This window comes from Panthera pardus, unplaced genomic scaffold (genome assembly GCF_024362965.1).
Source record: "Panthera pardus isolate Hobbes unplaced genomic scaffold, ASM2436296v1 HiC_scaffold_17, whole genome shotgun sequence".
Classification (NCBI taxonomy): Eukaryota; Metazoa; Chordata; class Mammalia; order Carnivora; family Felidae; genus Panthera; species Panthera pardus.
In genome coordinates, this window is record NW_026526732.1 from 27,637,290 (window position 1) to 27,654,786 (window position 17,497).

At 50.5% G+C, this 17,497-nt stretch overlaps 1 protein-coding gene across 2 annotated transcripts; it reads right to left on the reverse strand.

Moving 5' to 3' along the window:
- Positions 1-415: 415 nt before the first annotated feature.
- Positions 416-15,168, reverse strand: TNFAIP3 (TNF alpha induced protein 3). Of its 2 annotated transcripts, none has more exons than XM_019420461.2 (9): positions 15,062-15,168; positions 11,371-11,680; positions 7,926-8,116; positions 7,091-7,238; positions 6,753-6,923; positions 5,762-5,942; positions 3,687-4,606; positions 2,833-3,014; positions 416-1,589 (listed from the first exon to the last, which is right to left on the reverse strand). In XM_019420461.2, the coding sequence occupies exons 2-9, from the start codon at positions 11,663-11,665 to the stop codon at positions 1,350-1,352; spliced, it is 2,328 nt and encodes a 775-aa protein (XP_019276006.2). In that variant the 5' UTR covers positions 11,666-11,680; positions 15,062-15,168; the 3' UTR covers positions 416-1,349. The 2 variants fall into 2 exon arrangements, with proteins under 2 accessions (XP_019276006.2, XP_019276009.2); XM_019420464.2 differs by lacking the exon at positions 15,062-15,168 and adding an exon at positions 14,761-14,818.
- Positions 15,169-17,497: the final 2,329 nt, after the last annotated feature.

The following is a 17,497-nucleotide window of genomic DNA, read 5'->3' on the forward strand; positions in this document are numbered from 1 at the left end:
ATAGCAAATAAAACCATCATTAAAGGCCACACCTTCCCCGTGACCTTCTCCAATCTCATCCCTGTTCCTTCCTAATCTTATCTCTAAGGAGGTAGGATACTCAGAGGCATGTCTCTACTGTTTCTTATCATATGGCTGAGAAGTGGCTCTGACCGAAAGCTTCATTAAGAAGCATGAGCTTTTAATGAATTAACCTTTGATGCAATTCCTTCTTTCTCAGGGAAGGCAAACCAAAGTGCATCGAAGAGGCCAAATCCCCAACGCAGTCAGGGACTTGTGCCAGTGCCGGTGACACGAGCCACTATGCCTATGTTATTTCAAGAAGACACTACAGCAAGCGTTTTCCCCAGGCAGAAGAAACGTCTTCATTTAAATAATCTTGAAATTTGCAATAAAATAAATAAAGTGACTTACGTAAACACAACAGGGAGCTCACTTTAACAAGGCAGCTGGTTAAATTCACGCAAGCTATATACAGACGGTGCCCCTGACAACAACCAGAAAATAGGTTATTATTCAGTCTTCCTACTTAAATCTCTAGGGCAGCATTTCACCGTAATAAGAAAAAAATCCCTCATACGTAATATAAGGGCACATTATACATGTACACACTTTGATGCACACCTCACCCTAACTTCGAAGGGAAGACGGTGATAACCAAGAGAGTCACACGTCTTCCCCCTATGGAAATAACTGGATTTTTCCAAGGTGCATACTGTAAAGAGCAGCTGGTTTGCTTTTCAGTGTGAACGTGTTCGGTCGCAGCAGCCTCAGAATCAGTCTGTGGATGCTTCTGCTTCTGCCGTGTCCGTGGGCAAGGAGCCAGGCAGGTGGGGAAAAACCACTAACTACTGACTCTCTGAATATGTCCACTCTCCCTGAGCTTCCCGGGCATCGGGCAGAGGGCCCGCGGGCCGTGGGGCTTCGGCTTCACGTCTGTGAGCGAGGCCGACGCGGGGCTGGCCGAGAGGAAGGGCTCCGGGTTCCCCGGCCAGCCCGGGACGACGGAGCGGTCCTGCCACGCATCCCGAGGCCACGCGGCTCCCGGCCTTCCGCGTGGCAGGTGAGGACGAGCTCTGGGCCGGACCGACACCATCCACCGCCAGTCGCTAGCTTCGCTCGAGGGCCGCCTGGGAACGCTCCCCGCGACGGCGACCGAGAGCTTATCTTCCCTCCCGGCTGGAAGCCACCGGGAGCTCTCTGCCTCGGGGACGGCCCTCGGCGGCGTCAGTGCGTTTAGGGCATAGCACCATGCTGGCTAGTGGCTCGAGGCCCCCAGCGGCCGGGCGGGCCACCGCTGCCGTCAGCCGTACAGCTGTTTGAACTGGAAGCACTCGTTGCAGTAGCCGTTACACTTGGCGTTGCCGAAGTGGTCGCAGGCGGGGGGCGCGGCAGCGCTGCTTGGGCGGCTCCTCGGGGGCCGGCTCGCCCCGGTGCGGCGTGGGGCCTGCTCGCTGGCTGAGGTGCTGGCACTCCATGCAGAGCTCCTCGCTGCGGCAGGCCAGGATGTTCTTGCAGGAGGCCCGGGCGCACTTGGGCCTCGAGGCGCTCGGTGTGGTCCGAGGCACATCTCTGCGCTGGCTCGATCTCTGAGAGGGAAGAACAGAGGGAACGGTGGGTCCCGCTACTCGGGGACAGCACGGGGCAGTCTCAGTGGACAGCGTGGGTTCTGCAAGGAGCTCTACGGGGCGCAGAGCATCCCCCTGGTCCAGGGAACCAGAGTTCCAGGCGCAGTCTGGGAACAGGAGCTGTCCGCGGACGCTTCCTCCTGGTCCCATGAAAGCAGGCCTGGCCCCAGGGAGGCCAAGTGGAGCCCCCAAGCCTCACCCGGAGGCCTGCTAACGCTGGCCCAGCTCACCTCTGCTTGCATGAATAATAAGCTGCCCTTATTTAAACTCCCTGCCATCTATGAACAGGACAGGCATCCGACAGCCAAAGCTGGCTTTTCTTAGGTGCCATTGCGCAGAGGCCCGGGGATGCTCTGCCTCCTCCCCGTCTCGTAGTAAAGGATTACTTGAGGAAGTCTGCTAGCCTCTTAGATGCCCGTGCTTCGACTACAAACCCAAGAAGTCTCTGGTCAGCATCTAGCTTTTTGGAGGCTTTAGGAGGTTTAAGTGTTGTTTTTTTTTTTTAATTTTTTTAATGTTTATTTATTTGTGAGAGAGAGAGAGACAGACCAAGTGTGAGCGGGGGAGGGGCAGAGAGAGAGGGGGAGCCACAGAATCCAAAGCAGGCTCCAGGCTCCGAGTTGTCAGCACAGAGCCCAACGCAGGGCTCGAACTCACGGACCGTGAGATCATGACCTGAGCCAAAGCCAGATGCTTAACAGACTGAGTGAGCCACCCAGGAGCCCGCCCAGAAGGCTTTATGAGGTTTTAATCTACGGCTGGCTTTATTTACTTTTCAGTTAATTATTTACCTATTAAAAGCTTTTATTTATTTATTTTGAGACAGAGACAGCCCCGAGTGGGGAGGGGCAAAGAGAGAGAGGGGGAGACAGAATCCCAAGCAGGCTCCACACTGTCAGCGCAGAGCCCAATGCAGGGCTCGAACTCGTGAAACTGTGAGATCCTGACCTGAGCAGAAACCAAGAGTCGGACGCTTTACAGACTGAGCCACCCAGGCGCCCCTATTTACTTTTCAAATGCATTCTAAAGTATCCTTCGGCCATGAAAATCAAGAGCCGCTGCTGCAGTTCCAACCCTGGGCGCCACAGTGACCCTGCCTCCCTCCCATTCCTCCCCGGAACAGGGGGGAACGTCTGCTTGTCACTGTGGGGCAGCAAGGAGGGCTGGCCCAGCAGGGAGGGGGGAGGACCTCAAAATGTCTCACCAGGTGCTCTTCAGTCCTTTTCGCCTCGTGAAATCTCTGGGTCTGCGCTTCGATGAAACACTTCTGGCAGTACCCTTCGAACACGGTGCTTCCGAGGGTGCCGCATTCCCTCCCCAGGCAGGGGACGGCATTCTGGAACCTGGGGGCCGTGGGACTGGCCTTCGTGGAGGCGGCGACGAAATCTAAAAGACAGGGGGTGCTGATCAGTGCCACGGGTGGTCTCCGGGCAGGGAGAGACACTGACATTAGAGGAACAAAACAGGTTTTGGACACAGATTCGGGCAGCCTGCGGGGGGGGGGGGGGGGGGGGGGGTACATGCAGCGAGGCCTTTTGTAAATGCAGCCGAGTCAAAGACAGTAATGATAATGCCATTACTGACACATCTTTGACTGTACAAATCTCTCATTTTTGGACGTGCTGCACCGGCCAGGCACAGCTACTGTGCAGAGGCATTAACTGCCCGTCCCTCTTTCAAATTAGATTTTCAGCACATCGGTGGGGACTTCCCTCTCTCGGGCTACTGCTCTTCAGATTTTGGGTTTTCTCTATTGCATCTAAGTCTCCAAAGAAGTCTTGGTTAAACTCTACCTTATAAATGCCAGACACTCAACGGCCTCGTTCGCGAAAACAAATTCTACGGATGCTACCTACGAGGCGCTGTAGGGTTTTGGAAGGTAGTTTCCTGTGCCTTTCGCCTCCACGTGGGGCTGGCACAGCCACGGTGACCGTCCCTCTGTGCAAACCGCACCTGGCCCCATCGCCCAGAGCAGCCGCCTTCTTGAAGCTCAGGAACTAAACCGCTTCGAGACAGGGGTTTTGAAACGGGAGTTGGGAAATCGATCATGTCACTCACGTTTGTTTTCTCTGTACTCGATGAAACACAGCGTACAGAAGCCTTTGTTTTCTGGAGTCCCGAAATACATGCAGCCGGCTTTTCTGCACTTGCTCGTCCCTGTCCTGTCCCCTGGAGTCCGTGGGGCCTGAGAGAGGCAGCCAGAGGGAGCCTCGGTCCCGGCTCTGCGGCAAGAGTGTGGGGAGAGACTCTGGATGAGCTGCGAGGGGTCCGACTTGGACCTCTGGTGACAGGAAGGAGGGACGCTGGAGCTGAGGCCCGAGGAGGGCTCCGCCGTAGTCCTTTTGAAGCAAGTACTGCAGATCCCATTAAACGTCCTGGTGACATCCTGCAGGCAGGCTCGGCACTTCCCGGGGTCTAAGTGCCTCATGCTGTCCGAGGTGTGGCCCGCGTTAAGCTGCCGGGCCTGGTGGCACCGCTCACAGAATCCATTGTGCTGCACATTCAGCGTGAAAGGGCAGCCGGGGCTCCTGCATTTCATGGCGGTGGTCTCGCTGAACAGGAAAAGGCTGGGCGCCGTCGGAGGGGCCGAATGAGGCCCCCCGGTCGGCTCCTCGGGGCTCCAGCCCACGGGCTCGTAGGCCTCACCCCGCGAGGCCCCTGCCGCCATGCCTGGGAGCCCCTCGGGGCCCAGCTTGGAGTGCAGCTTTGAGGACTTAGTGTGGTTGTTTTGCCGCCTCTCGGAGCACTCGTGGCACAAAGGCTGGGTGTTCACGGACATGAAGAAAGGACAGTTGGGCGTTTCACATTTTACGTCCATGAGGGAGAGCTGGGGCACGGAAGGTTCCAAAGGGTTCTGAGCATGCGCCTCTCTCCGCTCTTGCTCACTGTTCTCCTGCCACTTCTTGTACTCGTGCTGGACGAGTTCAAAGTAATCATCTACCAAGTTTATTTCTTTTGGTAAGTTAGCTTCATCCAGCCTAAAGACCAAAAGGCGATATATGAGACCACGTGGCCACACACACGACTTCACATCATTAGCTCACAGGGCAAAACTTTTAGCATGTGGCTTATGGCAGTAACTTGATAACCGTTCACTGAAAAGCAGACCTATGATAAAGGGTTTGCACTCCTAGCACAGTCCTACACTGCTAAGAAGGCTTCATTATTTCAGGAACCACGGTCTTACTTAATCAATCTCGCGGCACCCCAAGTGACAGCTAATTCCAAAGAAAGGGCTATTCTGGGGCTGCCTCTATACCTAATCACTCTGGTACTCTCTTAAAAAGTCACTTTTACCTTTTAACTCCTCAGAGATCCAATTTCTGGTAAGACATGACTCAGGGCATTCATTTGGGACTAGGCTACTCTCTAGTTCAAACTACTCTGGGACTTTGTGTCCCGTGTTTTGCCGTTATTAATCTTAAACTTGTGCCCGGTCTCTATCAGCATGAACTGCTAGTCTCAGTCGAGGAGCGGAAGACATGCCCACGGGGCACTGTCCACTGACTTCTGATCATCTGTGATTTGTTCATCTCCACTGGAAGAAACTGATGCTCATAGGCCTTCATGGTCCTCTCTTGTACATTTCAAGTCCTAAGAAACGGGCATCCCTCTAACATAAAGCCCAGTGTTTAAGGTCTGGATACGTGCACAATGTGCACTCTGAGTCTCTCCTCCACCTTCCAAGTTGGCACAATCCTATGGCCGCCGTAGAAACCCAATCTACAACCCAGTCTGTGTCTGATGTGTCTGTCCTGACCGAGAAGCCAAGAGAAAAAGGCTTTTGTTCCCAAGGATTTTCACTTGCTGGCCCACTGCTAGGGCCATTCAACGAAACAAAACAAAACTATCGTTGGTTTAATAATACTTAAAAGCCACAGTGCTGACCGTCGGCATCCAGATATGCAGGAAAATCGCTATGGATAAAGTACTTGTTCTCACGTGAAACCAAAGTTAGGACTGCCTCCGGTCACCCTCTCTGATTCATGTACACAACTCTGGATTTGTTTCACATTGGAGGAAACTGGCTTCGAATAGCTTTACTGTGGAGCTCGGGGGTGGCCTCAGCTTACGTGGCTGTCGTACAAACAGCTGAGGATGACAGAGGAAGAGAGCTAAGAGTAAACTCTTACTTTGCAGCATTGATCAAATGGGTGGTGCCGTGGTCCCAGCCTTGGACGGGGATTTCGATCACCATCAAGTACTCTTTCAAGAGCTTTTCCTTCATGTCGTTTTCAGGATCGGTCAAAAAGTGAACTTTTAAGTCTTCAAATCTTCCTCGCTCTCTGTTAACAAGTGGAACAGCTCGGATTTCTGGGGGAGGGGGGGCGGGAAACAAAGTAACACGTCAGCAACATGTGATTCCACTACATGAGATTATGTGTGAGGCCTCGCGGACGTAACGATTGCGGATGTAACGATTAAATTCCGAAAACACAAAAAGGATACAATTAAAGAACGGAAAAGTATTATCAAACTCAGCTGGTGGAGCAAACTGTACTAAACTCTAACATCCAGTGCTTTCTTCAGGAAGCTCAGGAAATACCAAGCAGCCTGGAGGCAGTGGATCTCACTGGTTAAATCCCAGAATTTAGAATCGGACTGATCCGAGTTTCGATCGTCTGTGACAGAAGGCAAGTTACTGAACCGCTCTGAGCTTCAAGGGTCTCATCTATAAAAACAAGGCCACCAATGCTTGCGGCCCATAAGGACGCTGTGGATGAAATGAAATAAAAATAATGTCCCTAAAGCACTTAGCACACTGCCGCTTCACTGGCTCTTCAAGCTATTATAATAATAGCTAACCTGACAGACCTTTACCTGCACCATGCCAGGGCTCTGTGCCTTACTTTGTCATGTGTCAATGGCAGCAGCAATGTGATGCTTCTATCTCCTACTTGAAAGTACTGCCACACCATAAACAACGACAGCGGGGGTTACGATTACCGCTATTGCGGTACTGGTGCTAATCAGGCCCCTAACGGAACACCGTATCCAAGTAAAAGTAATAACCGTAAATGAGGCGATTGTAATGGGGCCCAAAGAGCCTGGTGTTCAGTGGGAACAGGGTGTCCCAGTATCGACCGGTAGTTACAAGTGTGGATTCACGCGCAGTTTTCTCACCAGGTCCGCTGTCCTTCAGGGTCACCAGGGGTACAAAGTGCTGGCTGTCGTAGCCGAGAATGATGGGGTATCGGTAGCATTCTTGGGCCGGCCAGTGGAGAGGCAGGTAAATCCCGCCCACCTTCAAAGGGGCGAAATTGGAACCCGATTCCAGACTTCTCAGCATTTTGTCTGTGCAGGGAAAGAGAAAGAGATAAATAAGGCCCGCTGGTGATTTTCACCCAATTCTTTTCAGCTGCTGTTGCCTATGACTTAGGTAGCATGGGTGTTTCCTAAGAGCTAAAGCATTAGAGCCGAACGGCACTTGAACACAAATAAGCAATCTACAGGCATCTCACCTGAAATGACAATGATTGGCCTTCTGAGTATGTTGCAAAGGACAAAGATGTGTATTTCTTCCAGGGAGTTATACTGAAGTCCACCTCGGGCCATGGGTGTGTCTGTGGATGCCATTTTGACGAGGCTGTCCCACTCATCGGTCCAATTCTAAGGAGAAGGGGTAAAGGGAAAAATCACGATTGAGTGAATGTTCTCAGCGTTAAAAACTCAGTCGACTTCGCTCTCTACTGATTCATTTATGTAACTCAGCTTACTTTTCCCCTTTCTGGAAACCATCATTCAAATGATCACCCTTTTTTCCCCATTTTGGTGTTCTTCCTTTATTTTTTCCACTAGAAGGCAAACTTAAAAAGTGGGGGAGGATGGGGACAGCACCTGTTCTCAAAAAAAAAAAAAAAAAAAAAAAAATCCCTCATGAGGCATAGCACCAAAGCCCCTTACCCAAATGCACACAGAAATTCCAGGCCTGTGACTGAGAACAGTGAGGCCCACGTTTGAACTGGAATGGCAGGCTCAGTAAAGCATACAAAGGGCCAGTCAGATTGGAAAGCAACCGAAACACCACAGGCAAGGCCAGGAACAGAAGCCCTTCTGCTGAAAGGAAGAGACGCCACAGCTGGGAATCTGCTGCCTGGAAGCCCCCCCTGAGGTGGCAACAGCCTCAGGTTCATCCCATAGGAGGTTTCTGGTGTTTTCCACTGACTACGCTTTGCCTAGCCCAGTGCATGTGACCTTGTAAATCATAAGCTCCTTGAGAGCAGGGGGTTCGCCTGGGGAACCCCTGCCCACCAAGGAGCTCTATCAACAGATACTGAACAGGGGAGCAAAACATACCCGAGTGTCGTAGCAAAGCCCCGTTTCCACAAACTCCTGAGACTTAAGAGACTCCAGCTGCCAGCGGAATTTAAAGTTGCGCGTATCTGTCTCCTTGAGAGTGCTGAAGAGTGCCTTCCTCAGGACCAAGTCTGTGTCCTGAACACCCCACATGTACTGGGAAGCAGCGTGCATGAGGCAGTTTCCATCACCTGAGGACAGAAGCAGCACACATCAAAGACTCAGCAAAGGTTTTCAGGATGCACTCGCCCTGGCTGGCGCAGGGCACTGAATGATAAGGCGTGAGAGAAATGCAAATGGCTTAATTTCTTAGTCAAAGGACACACTGAGAACACTTCACAAGCTAATGACAGCTTTAAGGAAAAAACCATCCTTTTCACTCTTATTCTTAACGACTGATGCCAGCAGAGCAAAGGAGCCAGTGACTGATTATCAGGGGACCTTGGTTCTAGCCTAGCTCTGCCCTAACTGATTTTGGTGTGACCTTGGGGGAAATTCCCCAGCTTCTGAGTATTTTTTCTCTTCGTGAATCGAGATCACTGGATTATAATCTCTAAAGCCCGTCCCTTTCTAGCATTCCTTGATGTTTTGGCTAAGACACTAGCGCTGTTACTCGCTGGCTCTAGAGAGAGCACACGGGGTCGTACGCACGAACCAGGAAGCTGGCCTGGCTCCCTTCACTAGACAGGGACGGTCTGGCTATGACTCAGTGGTAAATGACTTGACCATTCCGCTGAAGACTTTGGGGCCTGGGAGTTTCCTCTCCTGGTTTATACAGTGGGATTGAGACTCTCGAATTACCTACCGCCAGCCTGCCTTTGAGCATTCTGAGAAAAAGACAGGTCTAACTTTATTCCATTAATTTGTTACTTTCACAGATGAAAACCCACGATTCAAGAGACTGCCTTTTTCCCCAACCTCCAAACAATAAACGTTTGGGGGGAATGTGCAATACCAAAAAAGTTAACTCCTTACTCTCTGTTGGCAAGCGCACAGTTGTTTTTATCGAGAAAAGTTCACTTGTTTTCTTACATTACTCCCCAAGTAGGGCTATAAAAGCTTCTGAAATCTTTTTTTTTTTTTTATCAGATTTTAATTATAGTCAAACTGTAAAAAAACCAAAACAGAACACCAAAGAAAACCCCTCACATACACATCTCCACAGCCAGCATCCCTGCAATTTACACACAAAGACTAGCTAAATAAAATATTGAGACACACGAGCAAAAAAAAGATCGCGCAGTCCTTTGTCTTGGCAGAAGTGTGGCAACGACTGCATTCTGTTGAAATTTCCCCTTTGCAAAATCTAGAGCAAAGATAAGGCTTTTTTTTTTTTCTTCTTCTTCTTCTCGCGCTTACTTTCAGTTCTTTATTGAGAGGCACCAGTACAAAATTCCCTAAGTAACATCAGGAATTCCCCAGCGCCAAGTTATTTGACTAGCAATTGAGCAACAGCTATTGTACTTTTTGTTCTGGTGCGCAGACATTTAAACTGTGAAGCGCACCCTGGACTTTCCAAGTGGGCGTGGCCAGGGTGAGCTGGAATAAGGCTATTCATTATACAAGTGAAATAGCTGTAGCCAATAGACGCTGGAATTTTTCACATGAAGTTTCAATTTTATGCCACCTACTCCCTTCCTCATTCACCACAGTCTCATATCCTCAAATGCAAACTTGTGAATCACCCCCTCCCCAAACAGACCATTCACTCTGTAGAACCCACCTAGAGGGGGAAGGTGGTTGTTTTTTTTTTTTTTTTTTTTTAAAGGTGCTAATAAAAACCGGAGTGAAAATTTGTTTTTCCCCCTCCCCTAAATATCTTTTCTTCCTTTTCCAGAATTTTAAGGCATTTTCTTGAACCTGGGGAAATAAAAGGATCTGGGCCCCCAAATCCCTATTGCCCAGCAAATGGTATCAAAATGCATTTGCCTTTGCAGCTTTATTTGTAGCATGAACCCTTACTGGCTTAAATGACCTATCTTTGCAAGACAAGTGTTTACTATTTATATACATCGTTGTTTTTTTTTTTTTCTTAAGGAGAATTTCAACCTAAAATGTCAGTTAACTCTGTTAATGATAAGATGGTTTTCCTCTTCCTACCACATTACTAATTTGGCAGAATCTCTCTGTTTCCAACTCTCCCAAAGTTCACTGTGTCGCTTTTTTGGTAACAAAAATGGGAGAGAGTTAAAACCACAAACTGTCAGGAATATAAACCCCTTGAGGATGACTTAACATAATTACCCACTTCTATGCATCACTTGATTTAAGGCCAAGAACAATGTAAACCCTACCTATTCCCAGTTTTCATTCTACCTTTAATTCCAAGAACCTGTGCTTCAAAAGTAGAGACAACATGTTGAAGTAACGCACAAGACCACCCAGGACACAGCAAAATACGTATCTCCAATCACTCCACTTACCCAACTCCAAAATAGCCAAAGATAGTGTACCAACTAAGTTAATTAACTTAATACTCTTATCGTCTCCTTGTCAACAAGGATCTCCTCTGCTTGGATGTATTATTTGGATTGAGGTGGTCTTAACGAAGGACTGTTGTGGATGTAAGAACCTAAGATTCCTGTCCTCACTTAGACTATGAGCGTTTCATTGATCGTGAACAGTCTATTTGCTTCTTGTGATAATTAGCTATATGCTAATGCAGGATTTTGCATCTGCATAAAACAGTACGCTTGGATGTTTCCATGATATACCTACTCTTGCTCAAAGGAAGTAATCAAAATACAAAACAATAAAGCTTAGAACAGGAAACAGCTACTCGTGGTAAAGGGCCATTGGGCAGACACAGACAGCAAAGAAATTCAGAACTAGGAATCCCTAAAAATAATAAAGTAGAGGTCTAAAGTCTGTGCCAAAAAGCTCAAGTACCTTTCTATCTCATATCATGGGACCAAAACCAACAGAACCGAGGTAAGAGCAGAGCCGACAACAAGGGGCCCCTTTTGTCCTCAACAGCCATTCACTGGTTAAGCCACACATGCAATCAATTCAAGAAGTGTAAGGTCATTATCACAAGCATCCTCTAATGGGAGTGGGAAATAACAACAGTAATACTAGTTTTCACACCATGCTCTCCTTTTGAACTGAAAACCTTTTAAGGTTTCCACTACTGGCCAGGGAAGGGTATTTTACAAAGGACTAAACAGACAGCCCCAGCAATTAGATACGGAAGTCATCTAATGGGAGGCATGGTGTTTAGAAATGCATTCCTCGAGCCTCAGTGCCTCTGCTCTCTAAGACACACAACTACAGAGTAGCCTTAACAAAAATAGTGGCAAAGGAAGCTTGCTTTCATCACATGCCTATCATAGAGTTTCTACACCGAAGCATCCACGGTCTCAAGAGACTCGCGTCTGGGCTAGTGCGACCAGAATTTGATGAATTCTGCCGGCACCGTGGCGGCCAGCCCCGAGACCAAGCTTACCGTTCGTTTTCAGGGCCACCAGCTTCCTGACTTCTCGACACCAGTTCAGCTTCTTCTGGCTTTCGAGGGAGGCCTGGATGGTTCTGTCAATGAGCGCTTTGTGGATGATCTCCCGAAACTGGGGACAAAACTGGCAAGTTCTGAACATTTCCAGCGTGTACCGGTGCATGGATTTGAAATGGTGAATGATCCCGTTGGTAGGCTTAAATATATCTTCTGGAGTTCTCTCTCGTATCTTCACAGCTTTCCTCATGTTGCTCAAATACAAAGCCTGGGGAAGGAGTTGTTCAGCCATGGTGCTCTGCAACACCTGAAGAAGAGGGGGGCACAAAACCCATTCCATGAGTCCAACTTCGATACCGCTCCTATATAGCTGGCGGCAGGAAACCCCTGTGTTTGATCTGGTCATTACCCTGATCTGTAGGCAAAAGATCTTAGCCGCCTCTAGTCCCAGGATACTAGCTGGCCCCCAAGATGAACTCACACTGGACTGTTTTAAGTTACATCACTTTTACAGATTAGTCTAAACAAGAGAAGGAAGGCGGAGAGTGGGTACTGTGGAGGAGGGGAATAACCCGTGTTTTCAGTAACGTTTGTCAGGGAGCCAAGCCCATCTGTCAGCGACAGGTACTGCACCTCATAACCAACAAGTCCCCATCTCATTCTGACGCTACTCTGACACAGCCACTGGATCTCAGGAGCCCTGAATGCCAATGCCAGGCACAAGGTAGTCCTGACAAGTCCGTGGCTCCTCCCCTATGACCACTCCCCTTGCTCTTAGGCAAAGCCTTGATTCATCTCGTCAGCCCTCCCTCCCTATACTGGAAAGTAAATGTTTTGTGAGAAATCTTGAAATATTATGCTGTCACATAGGCTGCTGATTCCCCCTTTAGCCCCAAGGTGAAATATTTATAAAGAGCTTATTTCTAAAATGTATTCTAAGATTTATAGAGAGTTAAAATTGAGTATATATAACCAACGAAAAAAGCCTATTTCCAGTAAGATGCTTTGCAGTTTTAAGACCAGACAATAAGCAATCTTTCAGAACCTCTCCACTGAACTTTACAAGATCAGAATAAGAAACAGAAAAATAACAATAACAGAAGAAGAAATTTCACACTTCCAAGAGCAGGCATTAGAGCTCAATCATTTCAACTGCCAACCAGATTTATGATCAACCAACACTTGGATAATACACCCCCCCCCCCCCGCCCCCCGCCGTCTTCACCGTGAAATCTTTAAGCATTCTTTCTTTCTGGTAGAAAGAAATGAAAGTCTGGAAGCAGATAAGGAATGATGTTTCAGCCAGGGGGACACTCAGGACAAATGAAAGAAGACGGGGCAAACCCCAGCATCTACAACCCACGCCAACGGCATGGGATGTTGTGAATTGGTACAACGTGGGATCTTTGCAGTGTGTGGCTGTGTAGAAACCCAGTTCTCATTCCTAAGCCTCAGGAGGGTGCCTCACAATACATCTGGGTTTCCAAGATGAGACAAAGATGGGTTTAGAGCATGAAGATATTCCCTAGGAAGTTTCATGGGAATTGTTAATCTCACTCCTGTATCATAGTATGTGTATTTAACTAGGCAAGCTTTTAGTTGAGAAAGACCTTAAACCTATCTACGAATGAGAAGAAACCTAGATTTTAGGGAAGCCACTCCTAGGTGGGACTTCGCTCTCTTAAAGCCATTGATAAAGTGGTTTAAATTCTTGTGGCTCAAGGTAGAGAGGTTGGACTAGATGACCCTGACGTTGCTTCCGAGGAGTTTTCTGGTGATCACTTTGGACAAGGATTCCTATCCTGATTGCCAGTGAGGCCTGGGAGACGTCACTCTCTGGGTCAGCTGGTAACCTGTTCTTGGACGTCAGACATTCTCTGAAGGTGGAAATGAGCAAAATTACAACAGGACCCCAAGCACAATGAAGGGACAGAAACATTACACACATTTCTGCTTTGTGGCACGGCAAAAGTCTCGCAGTGTCACTCATTCATCTGTTCATCACTCAAGAAGCACTGCCTGACCACCTACTGAAGGTCGAGTGCCATGCTTGATGCTGGGGCTAAAAAATCAAAGTTGACCCTATACCCGGTCTGCAGCCAAGGCAACAGAAGCACAGGTCCGCCTCAGGTTCCACACCATCCAGCGCAGAGAGCTCTGCCCAGATGCCACAACTTCCAACACCTGCCCCTCGCTATTCCCACAACGCAAGGTGTTCCCACAAGCGCCTGCTGCTCTCAGAGGGGAAGAGGCGGGAAGGGAAAAGATTTGAAACAAGCTAAGTGCTGCCTTTTTGTTTTTCTGGGTCTTCTATTATTCTCTTCTGACTTAAAAATCTTTCAGCAAAGACCTTAATTAGTGAGGGCTGTAAACCATATGCAAGACATGCAAATGTCAATACTGGATGGCTCAAGGTCATCTCATTCACAGGCTTAGCCTTGCACAGTGTGCAGAAGTGCCTCCTTAAAAGAATCAAGACGCACAGCCCAAGCTCCCCGTTCTTGGACTTCTCCACATTTAAGATTAAGGAACAGATTCTCCTCACCTATGATTGCCATGCCCTTCCAGGTCAAGATGTACGCTGTTACCCTTAACATTACTTTTACGCTGGTTACCTCACTGGCTTTTTATCCACAAATGCCTCACCCGAATTTCAGGAAAAGTATCCCGCCGACACTTCAAACATTGCACGAGGAATTGTAAAAATCAAAGAAGCACCTTAGACAGCGAGAAGGGGGCAGTAACGAACTGGCTGTTCAGTCACTGGGGACACTAGCGCTGTGGTCCAGAGAGAGCTGTTTCATGAACAATGGTTCTCTCCAAATGCTGCCCCCAGACACTAGACCAGACCAGCTTTCCAAGGAAAGAAGATCAGAGACAGGGAGAACTGAAAACAAAGCGGTCTCAAAAGAGCTGAGCTCCTTCCTTACTTAATACCACTGCTTTCCTGAGAGGCCAGGTGGCAGGATGTGGGACGACCCGGGCTGACAAAGACTGTCTGACTGTGGGGTAGGGGCTGGGGCAGGGGCCCGCAGAACACTGTGAACCGGAGGAGGAGCACCCGAAAAGCAGGCCAACGCGCACACTGGTCTTAACGCTGCTTCCAACAGAAAAAGATGAACGCCTGTCCCTCGACCCCACCCACCTCCTTGCACTTAACTTGGAGTGTCTCTGCAAGCTGTCCCTGGACAGGCAGGCTGGCTGAGTCCCCCACCCCCGCCCGGTTCAGTTGCCTCTGCGACACCCCACCCGGCGGTGGGCTGGGTTTGCACAATCTGCCAAGAAGCCACAGCGGTTCTGCAAGGTCTACGTGTCCAAAAGCATGCAGAGCTTGACTTAAAAATAAAGAAAGGCACGAAAAGGAGCAAAGCACCAACGACCACCGACCTAGCAGTCCGGAGGCGATTCTCCACCAGTCCGCTGCAGCGTAAGTTTTTTTGCAGCATGTAAAAGGGCCGGTTGGCTGGACGAATCCAGAGCTGTCACCCCAACATCTGGCGCAGCGACCTCAACTCCTAGCATTTCAAGAGCTACAATGGGCACATACGGCCAACAAACTCCCCTCCAGCACCGCTGCAAAGCCCACGCCAGCTAGACGAGGCCAGCCCGCGAGACGCTGCCAATTCCACACCCGCAGCCCTGGCCCCGCGGAGCCGCTGGGCAGACGGCACGGGGACGCGGCGGTTACCTGTCCCGGCCGCGCGATCCTCTTCCAAAGTCCCAAGTCCAGGTCAGGACCGGCGCGCGCGGTGAGCCGGGATCGATGCGGCGCGGAGGAGGCGCCCCATGGACGCCGGAGCCAGGCGCTCGCTCGCTCGCTGGCCGGGCCGGCCGGGGGTGTGATCAAGACGGCTGCCGCCGCCACCGCCGCCGCACTTCTCCCGGCGGCTGCTGTCACCGCTCCGCCCCCGCGGGCTCCGAGCTCGCTGCACTTGGCCCGCTGCGAAGTCTGCAGACTGCCAGTTCTCTTTTTCCCTTTCTGTTTTACCGCCGGCGGAGGGTCGGGGGGGATTTCCACCCAGGGACTTTCCAGTCACGTGACGCCGGGCCCGGCGCCGAGAGCCGCGGGTCGCCGGCCGCCAGGGGGCGCAGGGCGCGCAGAGGGCGCGGGACGCGCTGGAGGGGCAGCTGGCGCAGGAGGCGAGCGGCGCCCCGCCCCGCCCCGCTCCGCCCCGCCCCGTCCCGCCCTCCGCGCGAGAAACTCCTGCGCCCCGCCCCCGGGTGTCCCCGCGTGAGTCACCTGGGCATTTCGGAAGCTGGCTCACGTCACATCCATGTGGAAATCGCGGTGATGGGAACTGGAAATGAAATAGGTTCTTTTTTTCTCAGCCGTTTTTCTGCAGAAAATCACCAACTGTGGAGAACAAGAAGGGAAATAATAAAGAAAGAAAACCCTAAAAACCACCCCGGCGTCCGGGACCGCAGGCTTCGGGCCGGGTTTGAAACGCCGGGGCTGTGCACGTGATGAGCTCGTAGGGGAGCGCCGTGCTCTGGGCCCCGGCGGGGATTTCGAGAACAAGAAGCGGTCACGGCCCTCGGTCCCCACGCCAGCGTTCCTGCCACCCGGACCCCGCGCTGGTGGCATGCAGGTCTGAAGTGACTCCTGAGGCCCCAGAGCCTTGACATTTGCAGGGGCAAAACCAACCTTAGGTGACGTTACGAATCAGAGCAACTATCAACCCTGTCCTGCACTTAATTGCCCCTTCTTCAGTTCTGCACACCGGTGCCCAGGTGATGCCAACGTTCAGGTAGGATTGCAGTTTAGAGATCACTTCTAGTCCATTACTATCCTTGCCACGTCCCCGTGAGACCTTATTAGGAGTCTTTTTAGATCCTGGCAATTAGTTCATGCCAAGGTGCCGACAGCTGGCAATACTTTTTTTTACCCACCCCCAGCCCTTATTAAATAGTGGGGTAACTTACCGTCTTTACCCAAACGATGTCTTGTGGGAATAGGTGTCAGCCACCTGGAACGTCGAGGTGCATGCATTGTGGAGGGGGAGGCGTTAGGCACTTTTACTGCCTGGGGGTCCCCCTTGACCCATTTCCTAGAATAGCTAAACTAGAACCAGATTGAGATATTCTGTGCCTTGTCCCCTTCCAGACGTAACTATACTTGTCAGGCTATATATCCCAGTTTTGGAATTAGAAAAATATGCTTCCGTCTCCAGTAGGGACCTGCAGAGACTAGGATGGGGACTGGGTCGAAGGTGGCACTTTTTTGCCAAAGGGAAACTTAGAATAGAGAGTCAGTGGGGGCCAAGTTTCCAAGGCTGGTGGTCCTGGCCATTTGAAACGGATGCCCGGGACTTTTGACAACTCCAGACCTCCTGGGTGTTTCTTCTTACACTTCCTGGCATAAACTCCTCATTCACAAATGTTTTCAGCTGCCGACTCTCAAACAATGGATAGTGAGTATGATAATGTTTAGGAAGTCCTTACTATGTGTCACTGTCCAGGCTGGGTGTTTAAAGTGCACTCTGCCATTGAAACCTCACAACAGCTCCACTTTGAAGCTGCGGGAGCTGAAGTGTAAGCAGCTTGAGCCATTCGCCTGAAGTCTACACTTCTACCACTCAGCCAGTGGCAGAGCGGCGATTGGGACTGAGCCTGTTTACTCCAAGGTACACGCTGTTAAGTCTTAACTATGACTCTCAGAAAAGATCTCCCAGACTTGAAATCCCAAGGCCCCTGTTTCTACCCTGGGCCCCAGCCTCACAAACACCTGGCAGTCACTTAGTCAGACTGGGGACACTGGGCAGTGGCAGAATGTGAGCTTGGGAGCCAGACAGGCCTTGGTTCATCCTCAGGAAACCTCCTGGGCTAGGTGAGATGATAAGAGATGGTGTACGTGAACGACCATCCTCAGTCCTCTGACCACTCTCCCTTTGGGCTCCTTCGGAAACAGAGCGTGCCCGCTCTGTCTCATGTCTGTCTGGCTCGGGCCCCCGACCCCCTCCTGGAGCTGCCATTGTGCCTTTCTGGGTCCGTGTCTACTGCCTGGTTTGATGAGCTGGTAATACAATAGCAGGAGTAACAAGCCTGAAAGACCATGACTGTATCTGCCGCTTCCGAGCGTCCCAGGGAAGCTACCGTGCCACCCTGCCTGCCGGGATTTGTGACG

Coding starts and splice junctions, on each gene's coding strand:
- TNFAIP3 (XM_019420461.2), bottom strand. CDS start 11,665: ATGGCTGAACAACTCCTTCCCCAGGCTTTGTATTTGAGCAACATGAGG. Junction 8,117..11,370: donor GGTGGCCCTGAAAACGAACG/GTAAGCTTGGTC, acceptor TTCTGTCCTCAG/GTGATGGAAACTGCCTCATG. Junction 5,943..6,752: donor CCTGAAGGACAGCGGACCTG/GTGAGAAAACTG, acceptor CCCCTCCCCCAG/AAATCCGAGCTGTTCCACTT.